The following is a 23,293-nucleotide window of genomic DNA, read 5'->3' on the forward strand; positions in this document are numbered from 1 at the left end:
ACGCCCTACGAAGCACACCACGCGACCGACTAATTCAGGCTCGCGTTGAAATTAATTTAGGATCAAACCGTGTAAGTGTGTGCATCTTGCTCCATAGAAGACGACGCACCAGCGAAACTCGAGCCCCGGAGACGGATATGCCAGGGACATCTCAGCGTCTTATCACTCTACTCCCACCCACTATTAATTAGCAACATTCAACCGGATCCACACTTCAAAGAACTTCAATCTCCGGCGCGAGTTTGAGAAGACATCTTCATATCGCTCACCGGGGGTCGGGTTCAGCAGTCGGGAGGTTGTTACCGGGGAGTCGTAGCTAAGGAGAAGTGCACGTTAAGACGACACATGTAACTGAAAGACGTCAAGACAAACTCTCAGGTCACAAAGTCAAGAGGCTGAGCGCCAAGTTACTGCAAAGTTTTCCAATTAATAGACGAACACCGGCCGGGTCGCGTGGCCTGCAACGTGACATCTTCCGTTGCAGAGACTCAGTTACCGATTGCCTGAAGTATATTTACATTACAGTCGTGCTAACAGGTTCGCATCCGTCAGTTTAGAGACATGTCAAGTCTTCAAAACGGCCGAAACGTCCAGAGATGCTAATATGCTTGACTTACAAATCACCCATCGCTGAAATGTATGTGCTGACTTTGTGTGGCGTTATTCTCGGTCGTTCGGTACCCGTCTTCACGCTGCAATACGCAGAATTGATGAAACCAGGCATCGAATGTCACGCGGCACGGTACAGCGCTGCTAGCACGGTACATAAGTCGGATGGTGTTTCTAATGGGCACGCACCCCGAGTTCTTAGTGTGTATTTTGGTACTCACTAACGAATCTCAAGTTACACGCACAAGGCAAGAGCCAACTGAAAATAACACTTGAACTAGAGTAGAGCGCTACAGAATGTTTGAACTTCAAATTACGGATTTTTCCCCACACGAAGTTCGGAACAACTACCCAATATAGGTATGTTGCCGAGAAGCCGAATGAAACAGGGTTTGAATGAAAAGCTCCTCTAAAAGGCACGCGACTTTAAATATTAATTGTTTCTAGGTGTAAAAACACCACATCACGCGTAAAAACTATTCCAAGAATGAAAACTCATCGCCTTAAATATCTTTTGGCGAAGAGCTTCTCACGGGAAAATTCCACCACGTTTTAGCCACGTACCTACCAAAAGCCGCACCGCATAAACTCTCCATTGCCTCATCTGTTCCACTTATCAGTGTCGCCACCAGTTCAGCCCGGGGCGGACTCAGTGACGTCATCAAATCTCGCCGTGACGTCACTATACGCCCAGCCGTCCCACTGGGCCCGGCGGCAGCCGTAACCTCTTCCCTCGGCTCCGACTACTCACAGTAATTGGCTCAGAAACACCGCATTCTTCATGTAATCTCCGCAAGTAGAGACTTATATTCGTAAGCTGAGCGCACGTTTCAATTTAAGAGGCCTATCGCACTGGTTACTGAGCCATGCCGACGCACATTGATATAAGAACGTCTTACCGTCCAAGTCACGACCGGGCTAAATTTAGCGCAAACGCGCACACGTGTCAGAGGTCACCACCGCTGAGGGTTATAGGTCATCTCCGCACACGGGCGACGGTAAAAAGACGTGCTTAGTTGACAAGGCGTCTGCTCACAGTCTCAGAGGGGCTCAGTCTAAAGTAGACCAAAAATAGACGACGGCGTGAGGCATAACGCTAACAAGGGGTGTTCGGAGGGAGTTTAATTAGCGGTAAATTGGGTGTTGGAGGATTTCTTACCAGAGTAACGGCGGCGTGCAGAGACGAGAGCAGGAAACAGATGATGACCGCGAACAGCGACATTATGGAGAACCTGGGGACGGGAACAGTGAGTCAGTTGGTGAGACGGTGACATTTTGACGGTGACAGTTTGACGGTGACAGTTTGACGGTGACAGTTTGACGGTGACAGTTTGACGGTGACAGTTCGACATACAATGACAAGGTGTTGAGACTGATTTCTGACGGAGACTTTGAGTAGAGCGATAACTTGCAGGAGCGACAAAAGTTACGGTCGCCAGCAGTAAAAAAAAAAAAAAAAAACTCCGAAACACGTAAGCTTTTGATGGGACATCCGACAACCCACATTTACAACAGTCATTCAGAAAGTCCAGCTCTGAGCTACGACCCACACACGCTCTCAACCCTAAATCCACACTAAAAACACTAAAATACTAATTAACCGAAGCCAAACTCAGGCTCTCAGCCGTTTTGGACTCACGTGATGAGCAGACAGCGCGAGTGTCTGATGACGCCCACCAGCAGGGCCAGGCAGGAGATAGCCAGCAGACAGAGCAGACCCATCGTGGCGGGCCACCTGTCAACAAATAGGGACAGGAGTGTCAGATGACCAGCAGACAGAGCAGGCCCATCGTGGCGGGCCACCTGTCAACAAATAGGGACAGGAGTGTCAGATGACCAGCAGACAGAGCAGGCCCATCGTGGCGGCCACCTGTCAACATATAGGGACAGGAGTGTCAGACAAGGCAGGCCCATCGTGGCGGGCCATATGGAAGATACAGATACCGATACGTCAAATGTCGGCCTCATGTAACAACAGAGCACAGCTGCACTGGAAACACAATCCTGTGATGCCTTAAAACACACATCCAGGTTGAAGGGTCTCACATTAGATCACCTGTCAAAGGAAGTTGCACACATGAACACCATTTAACATCAATCTGTTTATAACACTGTCACGCACAGCCACCTCAGACATTCATAACATCGCACTCAAACTATGACATATCGTCGTCGCCCACACGAAGGATACAAATGACCTGACACTTCTTTACTCAAAATGCTAATCAACCGCAAACCATTCGCACCCAGGCCATCCCACCAACACCCCAACATCTTCCCGCCGCTGCATCCCTCCCTCCCACATCCCACCCATCCCCGTTCCGGCGGGACAATCCCACCAGAGGCGACACCCATCACCGAACCAGGTCAGTCGTCATCGTCGCATCTCGCCCCACACGGGTCTATAACCCCCCGACAGTCATGTGGAGCTCTGAAAGTGCGGTCTGATGGGGTCGCATCATGGCGCTCCAGTTTCTGAAGGGTGACGACAGACAGCACGGCTGGGTCAGTGACCTCAATGAGGTGGGGGGGGGGGATGGATTGTGGATTCATGTCACGTCTGAGGATGGATGGATTCGTATTTATTAATGTGGATGGCAGCTACTGCAGCGGTATCTCCATGTGACAAAACATCTAGACCATGAGCATCAAAGAACTCGGTGGATTTTGAGTTTTGCAGCTAAAACTTAGTCTCAAGAAGCTAACAGTATTATTAATGGATCGCACACAAATTAGTGCTACAGCTCAGATGCTGAATACTGATCTTCAGACATTTACCCGGGAAAACGTCCGAGAAAAGACTAACGTGTAACTTAAGCTCAACATTAACGTGAATCCCAGCACATGCTGACGCAAATCCGATCGTGTAACATACCCACAAACGTCAGAGCAACTAATGGACGAAGAGGGATATTCACGCATTCTGTAAAACTCGTCATTAATTTTATCATATCCTGCAGTTGGCAGATCACCCGTCATCATATTTTACCCTACTCAATTAGAATATCCTATAGCGCACACTTTCCCGAACGCCTAGCAGCCCGAATCTGCCTATCTTTCTAGTTGAGGTTTATTTGCCATTGGGTCTACAGTGCAGGGATATTTCTATCTTGCACTCTTCTGAGATGCAGAGATAAGAAATTGTTATCTCTGCATCCCTCTGAGATGCAAAGATAAGGTCTCGAGGGTTCATTGCGAAAAATCAAGAGTTCAAGTGATGATGGGTCAATAACCGAACAACATTTTTAATTGTTGTTTATTGATGAAACTTATGAAATATGAACAAACTACTCTGGATCTATTTTTGCATAGATGAATACATTTAAATATAATATTTTATTAATCAAGAATAAACCTCAACATAGAAAGATATAGGATTCCTCATGGCTCACTCGTGGAAGATAGGATATCTTTTCCTCGCGTGTTACAGAAAAACCTCGCTCCTTCGTCGCTCGGTTTTTCAGTAACCCGCTTGGAAAAGATATCCTTATCTTCCACTCGGAGCCATGAAGAATCCTCTATATCCCCTGAGTTATTACGCGGTTCATAACTAACGCGCACAGCTCCGGTAAATACCAGCTGACTATATGGCCCATTGACGTGCGTTGCTGGGTATTCAGTGACCACACTGGGCTTATTACCGTAACGTCACTGGTATTGATTCTTACGGCTAATGAACGGGAATCATCTGTTTTTGTCCCAGCGTTGATATGTTTCTTCTTACGTCAAAGACGCAAACGAGTATCAAATAGACACCAGAACCTTTCCTTATCGTGAACATGATGTAAATTCATTATTCCCTGTCGACGTCAGATGGTTGATAATAATAAATGCTATCAGAAACGGGGAAATGTGATCCACAGATTAGGGATAATCTTCGTGCGAAATGTGGAAATGAGCTGATATAACTAACTTTAATGCATCGTTCCTGACGTTATCCCGTTCAAAGAAAACAAAGTTACGTCTTGAAGAAGACGTACAATATCCTCTGAGGGTTCAAACACCTCTAATTAAGTCTACAGGGTGATTTTTTTACAGGGCAAAAAGTTTTTAAGCCTAGAGATACCAAAACATATAACAAACGCGAAAATAGTATATCTACGTAAAAGGAAATTGCTTATCATTTTGTTTTTAAGACCTTTTAGAGACTTCTTGGGACTCATTCTGTTGTGAAGTTCCGTGAAAATGGCGCACAACAATATGTTTTCCCCAAAATCGCCAATTACTCCAGGCTTGCGTGCATTAAAACTGTGCTCACTTCGAGCACGTTCTGTAAGCCTAAACGGAGCTCAAACTCAAAGTTCTTGTGTGCAAATGAAATGTCAGAATGTGCTTATTACAAAGATTTACATTTGCTGTCAGTTGATGTGTTTTCTGGTACCGCCATTGCTCTTTACTTTTTGCCCTGTATAAAAAATCACCCTGTAGATTCCCTTTCATGCCAGCATTACATCACTAATCGTGTTTGCTCTAAGTTGGCTACAAAGAACCCTGACGACACATCTTCAATGGGACAATAGGTCCGGAAACTTGACAGGTTAAAGACAATTCATATATTTATTCGCATCAGGTATATCACAAAACAACGAACCCTAGCGAAACTTTGACCCAGGTTCTTTCATCCCCCAATGCACAAAAGGTCTTGGCAGAGATACAGCGAATCGATCTCTTTTTTTTCATAGCACTTATTGTATTGGATCACATCCATCACACACTTGTCACACCAGGGGACACAGCACTGACCTCTCGACCCGCCAGTCTTCTCCGCACGGGTCACATGAAACCACGTGCGGTATAAACACCAGTGAACTCGCCACACGGTGACAAAAGCACTGACACACGTCAAAATCACCTGCGACCGTCGCAGCACTAGTAACAAGGCGAATCGATCTCGCTACCTCCGATTCCCCGATCGCGTCTGTCATTGCATCATAGCTTCAGTCGATAGATTACCTATGGGCGCGTGAGCTATCACGTCAGGGGCTCCTCACGGAACAGCACCCCTCATATGACCTCTCAGCGCCCCGGCTCTGCCCTCGGTCATCTCCCCCCTCTGCCGCTGTCCTCAGGGCGTAACCTGTCCCCGGCTCTGACCAAAGAGGTAAGCTGCAACCACAGATCTACCCAATGGTCAGCCTTCCCTATGTCACACTTTACATTCACTTGTTAACTGCTGTTCACAGTTGAGCCCGGAAAGGAGCCGACAGAAGAGTGAAAAAAGGCGAAATGGGAGAGAACAGCAGATGCGGATGAGAGAAAGTGAGATAGGAAAAGACTACGGAGAATTAATGAAAAGATGGATATAGAATAGAAGAGAAAATGATGGGAATGATGAGAAAATGATGAGAAGAAAAAGTGAAGAAGGTTGGAGGGGTAATGAGAGACATACTCCCCACTCTAAGCAGCTCAACATCGCAGTAGACATTTCCCCGAATATTCCAGAGTCGACTCGGGCCGACCCCTGACATCTGTGACGTCATACAGCACGACCTATGACGTCACGGCGCGTGCCCGAGTTCAGCGGCGTCATACCCCGAGAGCGCTGCTCATATCCCCCGGTCTCGCAGTGGAACATTAGTGTGACAATTGTCGGAGAGACCACACCAAAACGACCGCTGGAAAACACTGCGGCAAAGTCTGACGCAATGTCACATAAGCTGACGCACTCGTCACTTTAGTTGACGCACCGTAGGTCACTCCTACGACGCAGCTCTCTGCGACACGTGCCTGGGACGTCGAAAGTGGTCATCGCCGAGCCCGAGTCACGTTTCGCCCCTCGGGAAAAGTCGTGACCGAGGCGGAAATTCGTGGCTAGTGCCCGCGGCGGCGGACGGAAGCGTTTCGGAAGTACGGCGAATATAATTCAGACCGGAATACAGAATGGAATACGGCCCATGTATTCCCGACTAGATGTGGGTGTGGATGGATGAATACAGTGCCGGGGTAGATCGATCACAAGCGTCATTTCGATACGGAAGTTACCGGTTCACGGTTTATAAGGCATGCCCGGGGTTATGGATTTCTGGTGGAGCGAGGCAGCTTTTTGATTTTAGGCGAGGTGGATTGGAGGTGGGATGAAATATTGAGTCATTAGTCAAGTTACGCATGACTAGCTCTATCTTGCCAAGACCGATGGAGTCAAGACGACAAGGATTGCAACACGAGCAGGATAATGGAGCTCGTGCCTATAGCAAACTAACGAAATACTCAGATGAAGTGAGCGGAGCAAACTCACGAAATCACTGAAGTGGAACGACAAAGTTCGTATTGACAGGCTGACAAAACTACGCAAGAGCTCGGTCCGCTGGCTTTCAGCCATGAAGAGCCCGCAGTTCTTTTGTTTGGTTTGGGTAAATGTCACATGAAACAGTTAGAGGGCGGTCAGTTTCGAATTCCGAGTATGCCATTGATCTTTACACAATCGCCAGCGTTCACAGAGGCGTAAAAATGCGACACTTTGATGTCCGCTTTTTACCAAATCGACGTCGTTTGGAGCGGCGTAAAATGAGATACTTTGACGTCAAATGCTTCCAGGGCTATGCGTAGGTGGATGTACAACTTAGATGCGATAAAAGCGCATTGCAACACAAGGAAAGTACAAAACTACAAAATTCACTACCGTTGTACAAAAATACAAGAGCAAAGCCTTCAAAGACAAACAATTTTAGAGAATCCTGAACACCCGAAATGAGTAGGAAAAATACCGCCACTTCAAAGAAACAACTCGTTTAACTGCCCGCTTCAAGAGCAATCAAATATAAATTCATTTCCGCCATAAGAGGTTGAACGTCTCTCATTTCCAACATAAAACCTCGCCTCGGCAACAGGCCTATCTCTCCCGATCAGTAACCGGCCTACATCATACACCCCACACGGACAGAATATATTCCTCCTGTTGCCAACCGTTCAGTGATGGTCAACAAGACGTGAGCAGCAAACACGACTGAATGTCGGGTAATATTGGCAATAAGCCTTTGACCGCTATTACTCTGTGATATTTGACGAAAGATCAACAAAATCTCCTATCTGGCAATACAGATTGCACATTTCCGCCAGGATCAACGACTCACACTTGAAGGGATTGTGCGCGTAGTGCCAAACCAAACAGTCATACCGAACGTAACTGTCTGACATACGTGAGGAACCATCGCACCCTTGCCTATCGCGTCATTACCTAGCCTTAGCTACTCAGTGCTACTATGATAGACCCACCAAGGTGACCAACAAACCTGTTGAGACTTCGTAAGCGTAACTGTCGTAAACGCCTGTCTATGACTTCGCTGCTATGGACGCTGTGGGTGCCATACTGGACTATAAGCATGTTTTTCAATATAGGCACACAACAAAATAAAAACGACCACGGTCAGGTCCCTGAACACGTGACTTGCAGGTCATCGTTCGGAAGTGCGTCACAGATAGGATATAACACGGGGTCAACCCGTCAGCACCGGAGTCGGCGCCCTTCAATTAGCTCCATTGAAGTCGCGATCAAAGGCTTCTGCCAGGGTTAAGGTCAGCAGCAATGTTGGAACGAGGGCGCGGGTCAGCCAGGACGGGGAGGGGGGGGGGGGTCAGCGTTCTCATAATTGGTGTCAGCGACCGTGTCAAACACAGTGTCGGAACTGGTGTCAGAAGCAACGCCATAAATGATAAGGGCAGTGTCGATACTAAAGACAATGCCTGCCACTAAAAGACATATTGTCACAACATTGTTACTGACACCACAATGTCACATCAAATGACACGCCAAACACCAAATGACGCCACATTGTCATTGTTTTCGTGTTTTCGTTTCCGCTAGTGCCGATATGTGTTTATTGGCAATGGTGGGCCAATCTTAGAATCAACAGTCCTGGCAGTTGCTGAGCGTATAGGAAGGCCTTAAATTAATTATTGTTCATTTGTTTTAAACTAAGACTAAAGCTAATGTTTAAAAATAAACATTAGCTTTAGTCTTAGTTTAAAACAAATGAACAATAATTAATTTAAGGCCTTCCTATACGCTCAGCAACACTTGTCAATTTATATACTTAGTCCTGGCAGTGTCTTTAACGATATCGGTGTCAAAGATGTTATGATCACAAGTGTTTCCATCACTCACCAACCATTTGAAAGCATCGAAGAATCGGACACCGAGTTAGCGTGTCATTCAGGAGTGTTAGTGTCAGTCTCCGCACAGGTGACAGTGTCAAACTTGGTGTCAATCTCGGTGTCAGTACAAGCGTCAATGTCACTCGTCAACCGACATCCATCTGACAATCTAGAAAAGCCAGTATGTCAGTGTCTGTTAGTTTGTTTGTTTTGTTTGGAGTAAGCCCTTTCGGCCTGGTAAGACCATTGCAGCGCTATGGGATGCTAGGATAGGGTGTAGACACTGGGCTGTGCTGGACACCGACGGAGAGCCGCGGAGGTGAGACCGTCCCGGTGGGACCGGATTGCCCCGTCGGGACAGTCCGCCCGCCTCCCTAACGGTCATCCCGGAGAAGATTTACACAGGTCCCGGTGTGGAACCGACCTCCTCCACCGGTTGTCACGCGGGGTGACCGCCAGCCCGCAAAGGAAGAATGAAGCGGGATGTGGATGCGTTTGTCCTGAGGATGGCGTTTTTCTTTTGTTGGGTCAGGTCCTTTCGGTCTGACAAGACCATTTCTGAGCCGGAAGGATGATAGGAATTAGGAAGAGACATTGGTCTGGGCGAGCACCCAGGTGAGTCGCCGGGGCTGAGCCCGTCCGAATGGACAGGCCGACCAGCCCCCCCCCCCCAAGCACTCACTGCACCACTGCTACCGGTGTGCTCACCTGGGAGCAATGGTGCCGCTCCCAAAGAGCTGCCCGCATGAGATAAAGTTGCCTGTCCAGCCCGGCGCAGGGGAAAGAGGCGTGGAGGAGAAGGATTTGAACATCCTGAGGATGGAAACGACGGACGGGTGTCCCGGTGTCATCATATCCCCCGTCACCCACCTGATAGTCTCGGAGAGCCTGACGTAGACGGGCAGCGCGTCCTGCTGAACGTCCTTCAGTTTGACGGCCAGCAGGCGGGCGGAGGTCAGGCTGGTCGACACGTTACCGTCCAGCACTGTCATCTGGCGGACAAAACGGGAACTTTTAGTACCGACAGCGGACGCCAGGCTGGTCGACACGTTACCGTCCAGCACTGTCATCTGGCGGACAAAACGGGAACTTGTAGTACCGACAGCGGACGCCAGACTGTCCGGGAGAGGACCTCAACATCGAAGCACAATCAGGATGCCCTGCTCATACCTTTTATCATCTCGAGGTCTATGTAGAACTTAAACTGTCTGGCATACAGCCTCATTTAGCTCTACCCCAAAATGGTAATCAACTGATCATGGAGCCGATCAGTACTCGCTGGCCCAGCTACCGTGTTTGTCCAGCAGAGATATACCACATTATTAGGTCTGATACAGCTGCTTCTATCATCCCTCCGGTAACCAATGCAGTTCACCTCCTGCTTTGTTGTGTAAATCCAGCCATCTCTCTACTATTTTTCTCACCCCTTCTATTTCTCATTTCCCGATCCTCCTTTTCCTTTCTTTGTGTATCCTCGCATTACTTGCTTACCCATTCGCCTGCACTTCCCCCTAATTACCTGTTTGTCGAGCCAGCCGTAGATGGAGGCGTTGTTGGGCCTCGCTCCCGACTGGAACAGCTTCTGGAGCTGCTGGGAGCTGCGGCCCACGCCGCGCAGCAGTGTGGTCTCCACCACTGACGTCTGTGGACAGAGAATAGATACTTTAGACAGACTCTAGAGATGGGCGGGGACTAGGGCCTAGGGGTCTTGCGAAGAAGAAGAAAAATGCCTAGGAAAGATAAGAGTCGAACAAGGGGACATGGAACGAGGGCCTTGTGAAAGAGCCGGCATTTTTAAGTTACGGTATAAGATGATAGCAATGAATGGCAATGCAACAGTTTATGAAAACACAGAATAAAAATGAAAATACAACCATTAAAACCCTAAATAAACCGCGAAACATAGACACAGCGTCAGTAACAGCTGATGTCCTCCGAAAGTCCTCCGTTCCTGATAGTTACAGCCGACTCCCTGACAACACAGTTGACTATGTACTCCCCATTCTCACCTCATTTCGTACACCATCGAACGTATCGGCGATATTCTGTGTGGCGTCCACAAACTCGGTGGCGCCCTCGTGCAGCGTGTGGTTGCCATAGAAACCGCCGGCGATCACCAAACTGCGGAAAGTGGCCGGGGAGATGGTCAGGGTATGTGAGGGATTATAGAATTACCAGCGCCGACTTCGCGGCATATAATGAATGCCGGTGAAATCGGTATTACCGGTTCGTGACCAACGGTTCTGGTGCATTTACTCTGGTACAAATCTCCAATGCCGAGCGTAAGAATCCAGCCACCTTCACAGTCTCCCAAAATGCATGAGCATCAATTAAACAAAAAAAAAAACACGACAATCTCCGAAGATGCACTCTTCGAAAAAAGTAATCAACTCCACTCCATTCTACGGAGCGGAGAGTCCGCACCGCACATAGCGGCCACTATCAACCCCTAGTTCCCCATCCCGCCGTCAGATGTCAGCACTGACCAGGTGAGCACTGCCGTGAAGCCCAGCGTCCACTTGAGTCCGACAAACGAGTGTCTCTGTTTGTGTTTTCCACAGCAGCAGCGGGTCAGGAGGTACACGAGCAGCAACAGCAGCGTGAGCACCAACCACAGCGAAGGAACGGCGCCCACCACCAGCAGCGACTGCAAAAATAGAACACGATACAATACCGTCAGAGCCGGCAATAATCGATACATCTGGCATCGATAATTCACTGATAATGTGGAAAGCAGAGTTGTGTTTTTAAAACAGCCTGATAATGAAAAGGGTGCATGTTTCCTTGGAGTTTCAAACAAGCATAGCCACGTTTTAACGCAGTTCAACGCGCTCTAGTTACGGATGCTGTCATTTTGAGATAAGACACAGAGTCTGTGAATTACAAACAGGATGTAGCCCCGCTCCAAATGACGATAACAGCTCCCGGGCAGTGCACAGCTGCACACTGTGCACAGGTCAATATCTAGTGCACATGTACTTGCACAAATAAACATGGCACGGCGGCGAGGCAAGTTTATAACTGAAAGCAACGATGCACGAAATTCTTGAAAAACGCTGTCGTGTTTATGATGTAATTAACCAATCGAAACTTAACCGGCAGGTTTATAAGCGATTAGTCATCAGCAACATAAGGTCACCGGGGGTCTGTAAGTGATGTCTAGAAGAGATGCAGTGTAGTTGAGAACCCCGCATTGCCTATCCAAGGGATGCATTGAGTCATTGACCACATAAGGGATCTAGCAGATACTGAATCACTGCATAGTTCATAGGGCAGCCAGAGGTGCGGCCTAAGACACGGGACATCTCAGTGGCCAAATACGGTCTCCCCGATGCGAGATGATGAGTGTGTCAGAGATGTATCAGCTCAGAAGACAGGTTACTATGGCAACTGAACACCAGCCCACTGCGTCCACAAAGCATCCACTGACACAGCAAACGAACATAATAGCTAAAAGTCTTATCAAACCCAGACAGAAATAGCAAATATAAATGTTATAAATCAATTCCGATTGTGGATTCTTCTGACAAGCTAAAATGTAAAAGCACGATGACAGCAATATCTATCCAATATAACGGGCATACCAGAACAATTCCTAGCTTTTTTGCACAATATAAATACGCAGCTGTAAACAGCCAATAAGAGGTGAGCCGATATCCACGTCGATATGGATTAGTAGATCGGTTATCAATAGGGCTAATATTGGTACTATTTCCAGTCTCATATGCTTATGGAGTTTCAAGCCGATTATACTTTTATAGCAGGCACTCAATCAAGCATAACAACGCCCGGAATAAATCTGCACACGATCCACTAGATACCACATTGAATACAAATCGCACAATACCGGCAATTGTGAAATCTGTGCACACCCCACCCCACCCCAGCCGGCCCATTTGTGTTAAAAACACACCCGGGGCGCATTGCGTAGCACTCTGCAGCACTGCCTGGCTCAGAGCCAACAGCGAATATCATCGGGAGAATATTGCAATAGCTTGCTCTGATGAAACCCAGCTAATGAGTTTTACACCGACCCGTCGGGATGGTGGGAAGAAGCGACCGGGACTAAGTTCGTTACCGAGTCGTCCTGTAAGGAAAATCAGTCGCGGGATTGGAGATATTCGGTCATATGCATGCAAGAGCCAGGTCGACCAGAAGATATTCTCTACATCACCGTGCCTGACGTTACGACGAACATTTCCGTCGAGTTTCTGAAGGGATAAAAAACGCATAAGAAAAAAAACTCATCCAAGACAGCTTCCTTTTCCACGGAGCATCGCATTCATAGTTATCGTCTGATCCATGGAACATTGTGGGAAATTCTGATGGTCAAGTTTTAGTAAAACTGCGGCACTTCTAAGTCAAGCCCGAAAACAGATCAGAGAGGCATAGCACTTAGCAGTTTCCTAAGACACTATTATAAGAGGAATAATAGACCAGAGCCTTCTCATCACCCAGGACATCTGTCCCAGAACTCACTTATGAACAGCAGCTATCAGCGCTCGCAGCTGGACAGACTGCAACATATCAAACGGCTTGCAAGGTTAGAAACGGCGTCCGGACGCCGGGCGAATGACGAGAGAGAGGAAAACAGGAAACGACGGGGGGGGGAGAGAGAGAGAGAGAGAGAGAGAGAGAGAGAGAGAGAGAGAGAGAGAGAGAGAGAGAGAGAGAGAGAGAGAGAGAGAGAGAGAGAGAGAGAGCGAGCAGCGAAGAGCGAGGAGAAGGTCAGAAGAGAATAAGATAGAGAGCGGAGAGCGATACGGGAGAGCAGCACCGACAGTATAGAGCAAGAGGGACGACAAGAGGACAACACAGTCCATCCATCCCCCGTACACCACAGGACATACTACAAACGGCTACTCCGCTCATCCACGACAGCACGCTGTCCGCTTCCAACTCTGAAACAATAGCTCTGCTCTCCATCTGACAGCCTGTGTGCAGTACGATTCCACGCGCCTTGGCCTGTAGCCGGTGAATCAGCCGGCAGTCTGCCTCCTGCTGCCTGGCGGTGACGCCTGCCGGGCCACGGTACCCAGTCTGGTAACGGCTGGAGCCCCTGGCACGGAGCCAGGCGGGCATATGGCCCTCTCTCCCCGTCACTCTCCCTCCCTCTCCCCTCGTTTCAGCCGTGTCCGTCCTGCCGCGACTCTGTCAGTCCGGAGGGACAAGGTCGGTGACTCGTCGCACTTCTCCACACGTGCGCACACCCACTCGTCGTGCCGGCGCCGAGACGCACGCGCCGCGCCGCGCCGGGCTAAGCCGATCTGCGCCACCTTTCGTCACTGAGAGCGGTCGTGCGGCGCACCTCGCCGCACCAGCGTCACTCATCGCGGCGCCTTTAGTGATCGGCGTGACAGCGGAGATGGCTGCAGCAGACGGCTCAAAGTGAGACACCCCTGCTGCGAGAGCGAGTTGGGACAGTCGGGAGCAACGACTGAAGCAGCCGCGACTCAAGCAGCAGGAGCAGAGACTAGATAGCAGCTGCTCTGCTAGCATAGCAGATGGAGTAATAGTCGCTGCGACTAGAATGGCCACGACTAGAGCAGTCATGACTACAATAGCCCCAAATAAAGTAGCTCGCAACAAGACAGACAATCAGCAGCCGCAATAGCAGCAGCCGCAGTGAAGCAATGGTAAAGGTGCGCCCAGTGCACCATACCGCTCCCATGTCCAACATCCTGAACCCACCACTCCCTTCTGCTCCGGGCCAGACTGTCTCCCGAGCCCACAGGATCACACACAGACCGTTGTCACGAGACGGACAGAGGAGGGGCAGATTGGAGCCAGATGGGGAACAGAGGAGAGGGAGGGGCGCCATATGACGAGGGCTGAGAGGCGGAGGGGTGAGAAGAGCGACGGATACCAGAATTGACGGGTGAGAAACGGTGAGAAAAGAGGAAGGAAGGGGGAGAGGACGGAGAGAGAGAGAGCGGAGAGAGAGAGGGAGAGAGAGAGAGAGAGAGAGAGAGAGAGAGAGAGAGAGAGAGAGAGAGAGAGAGAGAGAGAGAGAGAGAGAGAGAGAGAGAGTCCACCCCACCACCCAGCGAACAGAATGGAAGACAAGAATAGCCCGTAGGCGCCGTCCGGACCCCCACCGACAGAGCTCCCGTTGTTTGTCGACCATTGGTGCTGAACGGCTGTTAACAACACAGACTGTTCGCCGCAGTAACACATGTAAAAAACGTCGCAACCGGTAACTGAAATTAACGGTGATTGACTACGCAATTGCACAAAAACGAGCCCACCAAACCCTTCCTGCTTCGAGCCAGTGTTCGACCCAGTTTTAGAGCAGAAATACAACTCTCCTCGGTTGAAGAACCCCTTGCTCCACCCCCCCCCCCCTCCCCCGCCCCTTCCTAGTGCGTGCAGCGGTCACTTTGCAGGAGGATTATGCGAGCAACCCGCTATGGTAACGGCATTAAGTAGATACAAGCGTGCTGCGTTGGCGTACCGGTATGACTGCCTTACAGAGCAGAGGCTAGTTTTATATTAACATCGATCGATATGAGTTCACTATAGGAACAGAACTGCACTGCCAATGTAATGGGTTTGTGCCGAGCGAGGTCTGATGCTCCGGCTAATGTAGCGTGTTGATTGAACGGATGGTCCATTGACATGTCCAGTGAGTGACGTGCACATTATGTGCACAGCGCACAATGGACTGCACCTTGTCTGATTGGTATCGTGATCCTGCTAGACTTCTGGTCATGGACAATGGGTGGGGGAAGTAAACATGGAAGAGGAGACGAGGGAGAGAGAGAGAGAGAGAGAGAGAGAGAGAGAGAGAGAGAGAGAGAGAGAGAGAGAGAGAGAGAGAGAGAGAGAGAGAGACCCTATCTCACAGTCATTCAGTCAGACAGAAAGACAGACGGAAAGACAGAAAGTCAGTCAGTCAGTCAGTCAGTCAGTCAGACATACAGACATACACACACCGCCAGGCATGCACAGCAGGAGTCGCCGCCCATCCGTAATGCATTGACCCGCGCCCGAGGTCGACCCCGTGAGCATTTAACGAGCCGTCTCTACCGGCATCCGGCCGTACCGGACGACAGTCCCGGTCCGGCGGAGACCACTGCACGGTCTCAGTGGAGAATGTAGTCTCAGTGGAGAATACTGAATGTTCTCAGGGAGCACGGGCGAGAAAAGTCGACACGGGGCCGGACACAAAGATAGGGGGTTTGAGGGCGCGTGAGGGCGATTTTATGTTGAGGGAGAGTTGGTACTAACTTTCACTGACGCTCGGGAAATGTGGGACGATCGTTTGGTATTCATTCGGCGCTGGTTGATTCAGGGGGAGATATCGAGAGGGATTGAAGTTAGTTCGGAGCATCAGCTACTCCTACACACGAACTCTGGCAATCCGGGTAAAAGTGCACTTTTCTCGTCATAAATAATCGTGTCTTAAATGTCTGACAATCACATGCTCAGCCAATTTTCAATAGCTTCAATAGGCGCTTTGTCAATTGTAGCTATTTCAGAAACGTTACATAACGGACCCTTGCAAGCAGCTGCATAACAAGGCATTTCACTGTCACTTAATCGCCGAACATCATCGTATTATCATAAAATCAATACGAACCTTGCAGCTCGCGAAAATCGATGTTCAACAGCACCTCACATTCTCTGCGTAGCCGCACGCAGTACAATAAACATTTCGCGCCCGTCTCTGCCAACCTCCATCTGTTGAACATCTCTGGCACCCCCTCCAGACCCACTTGTCACCACCCACCCCCGCTGCGCACGTGGGGTAGTTTTTGCACCCTTCTGAACACCACCGCGCGGAGTGCGTTGGGTAACTCCTATAAACAGCTGGTGGATGCTGGATATCTGAGAAGGGAGTAGGGTCACCCTATGGTAGCAGCTGAGTCAGATAGGGGTCGGGTACGACCAGACACGCTAGCAGCAGCCCAGTCGCGCGGGGGAGGGACATGTGAGCGCTTCCGTTCCGGGGATACGATGACGGATGGCTCGTGGTTCAAGGTGGGGATGCTGATTCAGATGTAGGACATAGGGTAGCCATATACAGACAGTGGGTGATCTTGCTTGACTACGTCCATCTTGTGACTGATGACTCATTATACCAGCATTAAAATTCGCAGACGAATTTCTGTTTCAATCCTGCAACTCTAAATCTATGCCAGCGCAAACCAGGCCTCGCAGCCTGCAAAACCTGCCACTCTGGACCGATATCGTGTAACCTTTTATCACTAAACAACCACCCAAACCACCGCGCGACAGGTCTGACAAAAGCTCACACCACTCCAGCACTATCAGCCGCCTAAAACCGCCGCTAAAAACCGACAAACGGGATTCCAGACCAGACCGGGGTCCCGACGGAGCTGGCACAGGGGTGACTCACTGATATGGAAAACCTGCTTATTGTTCAGCACGCGGGACAGACAACCAGAGATCTGAGATCGACCTCACTGAGTGCAGTGACGTCACTGAAGGTACTGACGTAGTGATGTGTCATATCAGACATGGAGGATGATACAGACATCTCGACCAGGGGAGGGAGGGAGGGAGGGGAGGGAAGGGGAGGGAGAGGGAGAGGGAGAGGGAGAGGGAGAGGGAGAGGGAGAGGGAGAGGGAGAGGGAGAGGGAGAGGGAGAGGGAGAGGGAGAGGGAGAGGGAGAGGGAGAGGGAGAGGGAGAGGGAGAGAGAGAGAGAGAGAGAGAGAGAGAGAGAGAGAGAGAGAGAGAGAGAGAGAGAGAGAGAGAGAGAGAGAGAGAGAGAGAGAGAGAGAGAGAGAGAGAGAGAGAGAGAGAGAGTTTCGGCCCCCCTAAGATCTCGGAAATTTACCGGCCGATTTTCAAAATTCAAACGGCGTTCGATAGCCCCACCAGGGAACTACCTTGTGACCAGATTTCATTGACCTAGGTCAAACCGATGACGTCACAGGTCAGGTCAAAGGTCGGATTTTCACCGTTCACAGGCATTTCAAGAAATGTTTTGTGAAATCGAGTAAATTGGTAAGTTATTGAAAAACATCAATGATACATTGTTCGTCAAACAAATACTTTGCTATCTGAGGTCACTAATACCAGGTCAGGTCACAGAGGTCAGGTCACTGGGATCACAATATGAAAGTGTCGTGTGATACATGTTTTATGGTCCATTTTACATGACAAATGCGATTATGTGGGTCAGGCAGCCTTTGGGGCCAGCTTAGGTCACGTTTTGGTGAAGTTCAGGTCAAGGTCAGGTCAAGATCAGGTCAAATTAGGTCAAATTTCAAAGTTGATATTTTTGCATAAAATGGGTATTGATTCGATGCAGCTCGTCACGGGGAGTTCAATGGTGGTCTTTGTTTCTCACTACGTGGTCTAGAATTGCCAAAAATTGAGTTTGAAAATTTTACGTTATCATTTTTGAACAGTTTTTTCGCTATAACTTGGCCAAAAAACGAGATATCGATCTGAAATTTGGTATGTAGATAGAAGACGGCAGGTACTATCACATATTCCGGTTTTTCGAAACTCAAAAAACTTTTTGGATTTTTTTTTTGCTAATATTTCCAAAAAATTGCTTTTTTGGTTTTTGGGGGTCAAAACTCAAAAATTTCAAAATCCGAGATAGCAGTTTTGTAGCCCTGTCAATTTTACACCTTTTATGTTGCGATCATTTTTCTGTATCTTCAAAGCTGTAGGCCTGACAGCTCTTCTCGGGAAGGTCTTTTTTCGGTCGAAAATGGCAGAGCATGACGTCATTCTGACGTCATTTGTGGCCAACCTATCACAGCCTCTGGAAAATTTTTTGGTCACAATGTGTGAAATTGATGCCCGGAGGGGTCCTGAAAGTTTGGTGGCGATATCTGCAGCCGTTTAGGAGATATCGACGGAAAAGGATAGGGGGGGGCCGTTTCGGCCCCCCCCCCTACGGGGCGCGGGTTAAGAACATCCGGACTACGCTGGCCATCGGCGCCCAACACTGATAAATGATTTCAAAAGTGAAATAAAAGAGTGCAGGAAATAAAAGAATGCACGCACTGGAGCTGTGACGTGTATCATAGCCAGCTTATCTAAAAAATAGGCTTACAACACGCTGGACAGTGTGGAGCAGACTTTTACTACGCAGCACGTATGATTTACAACAGGTAGCAATCCAGCTGAAGCCACGACTTAACCCAAATCACAAGCGCCTTATCACACGCAGGTGCGACGTCTTTCAACTCAAACCCCTAAAAATCACCCACAATCAACGGCCATACAATCATTTCCTCCTTTAAATCGCTGGGTAGGCCCGCCCTTCACCGCCAAATGTCGCCCACATTAGCCCCGACCCGTCCCCCATATCTGTGCAGTGTAAACCCCGGCCGTGTAGGTCGCGCCGGCCGATAGTGCAGCACATTTCGAACATACGGCCATGGATATCGCACGGCGCGATTGGTGATGGTGGCCCGTGTCAGGGTCGCGGCGGGGTATGAGGGAATGGAGGTATCGACTATCGAGACGGACACGTTTGACGTTTTCCACTTTGAAGAGGCGTTCAACGGATCTCATTTTCCAACACAAATGGGTGCTGATGAGACACATCACACCCAAAACCGATCAGCCACGACACTACGTCCATTTTAGCTCTCCTGGAAGTCTTTAATTAAAACCTCTTAAACAGCCAACATGACCCAACCAATACGACCTTCAGAAGGTACACAACCACCCCTCCCCTCCCCTCAGGCTTAGCCAGCGGCACACGAGCGATGACAATGAACTGTTTCCGGCGCGCGGTCGGCGGATCGGGCGCGGGGAGGGGGGAGAGGGGGGTCATGGTACAGCCGACGGGACAGTGCTGTAAGTCAACTGGTACGAGCTTAATGGTGAGGCTAGGCACTGTTCCTGGCTAGGACACGGGAAATTGGCAGGTACTGTAACTACACACGGTATTGACTGATGAAAAACGACATGAGTATTGTTTACTATCTGATAGCTCAAGTGCTGTTTTCGATGTGTTTCTTATGACAACGACAGCGCCTGGCCTAAATCGTTATATCGATCGTTTACTCTTGACTGAATTATTAGGTACTTAAGGGGGATTACTGGGCCATAGAGGGTGTCTTTATGGGCTTTAACTCGAGCACACACTTACTTAACCGGAACCAAATCAGCAGGATCACGGGCAACATCATAGGATGTCATGATGCTTAGATTACCGTAAAATCTAGCGTTTTTCAGGTCACTGCCCAATACACCAAAAGTCATTATATCCATTAGCAACCGTCTCTCTAACGATCACAGCGAATTGCACCGCCTCTACACCTCTTATGTCCAATGTTTGCTACTGCTGAGCTGATGTAGGTTATAGGTAAACTGCACAGACCCGGCAGTCAACATAGCGCTGAGCTGATCTCATCTACTGATTTATATCTTTACAAAGTTCAGCCGAGGCCGGTAGCTGACACGCTGTCTGGCTTGCCATTAGCAAATGTCATACACCAACGACTCCCCTGCCGACTAAAAATATCGTAATTGCTGCCATATGACAGACCACATTTACGGATTTGCACAGGACAGAACATTAGCGCATAAAGCTTCGATAAGACCAGCATGACTCGACTCCACATTAAGTCTACACAGCCCGGCAACAGCTTGCTTTTTTACAGTTCGATACAAAATCTAGAGAATTCACGACAAAATACAAGATGCAAAAAAGAAAAAAGATGCATCCTAGCTCAGCCTAGGAAGCAAGAAAAAAAAAGAAGAAGAAATCTTGAGCTCAACCAGCCCAGCATCTAACAGCCCTTGCGTGATCAGCCTGGACGGCGTCGAGGGTAATATATCGCTTTTGACCTTTCCCAACTCCCAAGGAACGTCAAGGAATGTCTCACATGTTTGACCGTCCCACAGCTCTAATCCCTGGAGGGAGATAATAACCAACCTGTACCTCATCACTGTGGTGTGGGTGTAAGGATTTTTAGCCAGAGGGAAATAACCACGCGGTCGACGAAGGTGACATATGACACCGAGTGAGGTCATATGACACTGAACAGATTGTGTGCCGTGTGGCACCAGGGGAAGGGAAGGGGGCGAGGTTTGGAGGGGGGGGGGGTGTAGTGGGGGACTGTGTCCGATCGGAAGGGGGGGGGGGTGAGGGTCCAGAGGAAAAGGTGACAATATTGTGTGGTGACCTGGAGAGGGAAGGGGGGGGGGGGGGTGGGGGGGGGGGTGACGGGAGGTTGTGGTGGTGACCGGGAGAATCCATAGGTTGGTAATGGGGGCGGAAAAATACAAACTGTTAGCATTCAGTATCGATTCAGGAAGGTGGCAAATAAGTCATGCCAACATCGCCGGACACTACGTAGCCCTCCGCTGACTACGTAGAGATGTCGAAAATACCATGAAACGCTGCTTAGGGACAAACAGAAGATCTAAAGCAACAGCGGCATTCTTGGCCCTTGGTTCAGCATCACAGATGCAAAACCATCATTTCACCTCAAACCGGGTTATAATGAACAGTGAACACACTCAAGTGGTTTCCAAATAGAGATACAAAATAGAGATATAGGTGAGTAATTGTAGGAACCGTGGGTGTTTGGGCACCACAAACCGCCGCTCCAGCCCCAGCGCCGGTGACCTTGACCTCCGCCGTCTGCTGCGGCCCAAAGCCAAGCCGGAGCGCTGCGGCGGTGGATTTGCGGTGCCCGAGCACCCACAGCTCCTTACAATTCACCAGTGAGTAGAGAGAATAGGTAGGTGAAGGTATGACACTAGCAAAGTGAGAAAATTAGTTTCTTCATCTGTCGTCACAGATACCCACACTTGCCCGATATCCAGGAGTCCAGGAAACCAACCAATATGTAACCTAAAACAGCCCCTCACAACAAGCCATCAGGCAATCCTAGTTTAGCCCTCACTTCTCTGAATATACCTCTGGAAATCCATGATTCCTCAGTCTGGATTTAAAACATTCACCTTCATCCTCATATACACACCAACTGGGCTCAATGCATTGTTCTGCACTGTCAAGCCAATTCATAACTTTCAATACTTGTGTTGTGTGGCCAGGGGCCACTACACAGTATTAAACCCCTGAAAGACGTTGGCTGTGTAGTGTTCGGAATGACCTAGCCGCTTCACTGCCTTGTTCATTAGGCACCTGAAGGACTTACATGGCGCCCAGGCCTTACCTCCTTATAGCTAGCGCTGGAGAGGTTGAACTGCGCCGACACTGGCTGTAGGGACGTGTTGACATGCGGAAGGCGATGCAGCAGCTGAGCCAGCTCGGGGGCTACAAACTCCTGCATCGCTCGGCCCTGCGCCACCTGCCGGGAAACGACGGGACTTGCTTCAGGAGTTGGGTACTGCTGGATGATTCAGACTTGAGCCTTCAGTAGATAAAAAAAAAAAAAATATGATATCGACTGGGCATCTGTTCAGTATTGTGCTAAATGTGCACCTCAGCCTGTAGCATCACTTCCTGCAGCTCACTTCAACCTGGTGCACTTAAGTTCTCATGTAACCTGTGAAGTTATACCTTTGGACCACATGTAATGAAACATTAGACATTTGAACCCAGTTCATGAAAAGTGATCCAGTGAATCAGAATCATGCCTGAATGTGGAATGCAATGCCAATGCAAATACTGCCACCACAAAATCAGTAGATTTGATTCAAATCTGATTCTAAGCTAAAAAAGTGATTTTCCATCAACATCCCTTGCCTCAGCTTAGTTCGATTCAACTCAATCTGATCATGATGGTGAATAAAAAATGGGCTTAACCATGGATGATATGACACTGGATTGGTGTCTCGTGAAAATTAACATTGGGATCCGCGACATTGGGATCAGGCCTGCCATCTAGCGAGAGAATTATCGTAAGTTAGGAGCAAGCCGAGTGACCGCCATTTCTCAGCATTATGACACACGTGGGTGTGGTGTGTTAGTTGGCTTGAAGTGCATATTCCCACGAGTTGGAGGTAATCTTACTGGACCTGAGACGACAAAAAATGTCTTAAATGCTTGAAAGCCAAAAACGTCAAGCAGCCTTTAGGAAATAACGAAAATAAAATGCGTAAGACGGTGTGTATTGAAACGCCCAGTCCCATCGGCTTGTACGACCTTTTATATGGTCATTTACTCACAAAGGTACAGCAGTTTGACAAAATGTCACATGCATATTTGGTAGGCTTATTCCTTCTTCTCCGAATTTCGCCCGATTTTCTTCATCTTAGGTAATGTTACGGCACGTGCCACGTGCCAGCTTAGGGGTGTCGAAACTGTTCCACATAAAGTAACTCCGCAATGGCTGGGCCAATTACAGTAAAACTTCGTCAATAGTTAGGCACCCAGTGGCCAATGCATTTCCACTATGGGGGTGCTACTGCACGTGCGCACGTGCAAGGTGCCGCTTCCATATGTCAAGAACGGCTGGGCGGATAACACTCAAACTTGGGTACACAAATGTCACATCGATGCTCGCACTGCAGTGATCAGTGCTTACATTGGTGCAGAGCTGTTAGGAAAACGATGAAATGAGATGCGTGGTGTTTATGCCTTTCTGTTCCAGCAGCTGATTGATTCGCAACAGGAGATCCTTGTTTGTGAAGGCTTCGTCTCCCTTTTCCACCCCTTGTTTAAAATAACATTAACAATG

At 49.0% G+C, this 23,293-nt stretch overlaps 1 protein-coding gene across 1 annotated transcript in view; it reads right to left on the reverse strand.

The window, feature by feature from the left end:
- Positions 1 to 23,293, reverse strand: part of LOC122384630 (protein tweety-like) — a 57,880-nt gene that overhangs the window by 33,026 nt on the left and 1,561 nt on the right. Inside the window, exons 2-8 of the mRNA XM_043372227.1 lie at positions 21,827 to 21,961; positions 11,187 to 11,347; positions 10,710 to 10,821; positions 10,220 to 10,342; positions 9,571 to 9,692; positions 2,249 to 2,344; positions 1,769 to 1,841 (exon numbers count right to left, since the gene is read on the reverse strand). Of these exons, the coding sequence (XP_043228162.1) occupies positions 1,769 to 1,841; positions 2,249 to 2,344; positions 9,571 to 9,692; positions 10,220 to 10,342; positions 10,710 to 10,821; positions 11,187 to 11,347; positions 21,827 to 21,943 (804 nt within the window). The 5' untranslated portion in view covers positions 21,944 to 21,961. The remainder of the gene's footprint in view (positions 1 to 1,768; positions 1,842 to 2,248; positions 2,345 to 9,570; positions 9,693 to 10,219; positions 10,343 to 10,709; positions 10,822 to 11,186; positions 11,348 to 21,826; positions 21,962 to 23,293) is intronic.

The sequence above is a fragment of the Amphibalanus amphitrite genome, unplaced genomic scaffold, assembly GCF_019059575.1.
Source record: "Amphibalanus amphitrite isolate SeventyFive unplaced genomic scaffold, NRLGWU_Aamphi_draft 000194F_arrow, whole genome shotgun sequence".
Classification (NCBI taxonomy): Eukaryota; Metazoa; Arthropoda; class Thecostraca; order Balanomorpha; family Balanidae; genus Amphibalanus; species Amphibalanus amphitrite.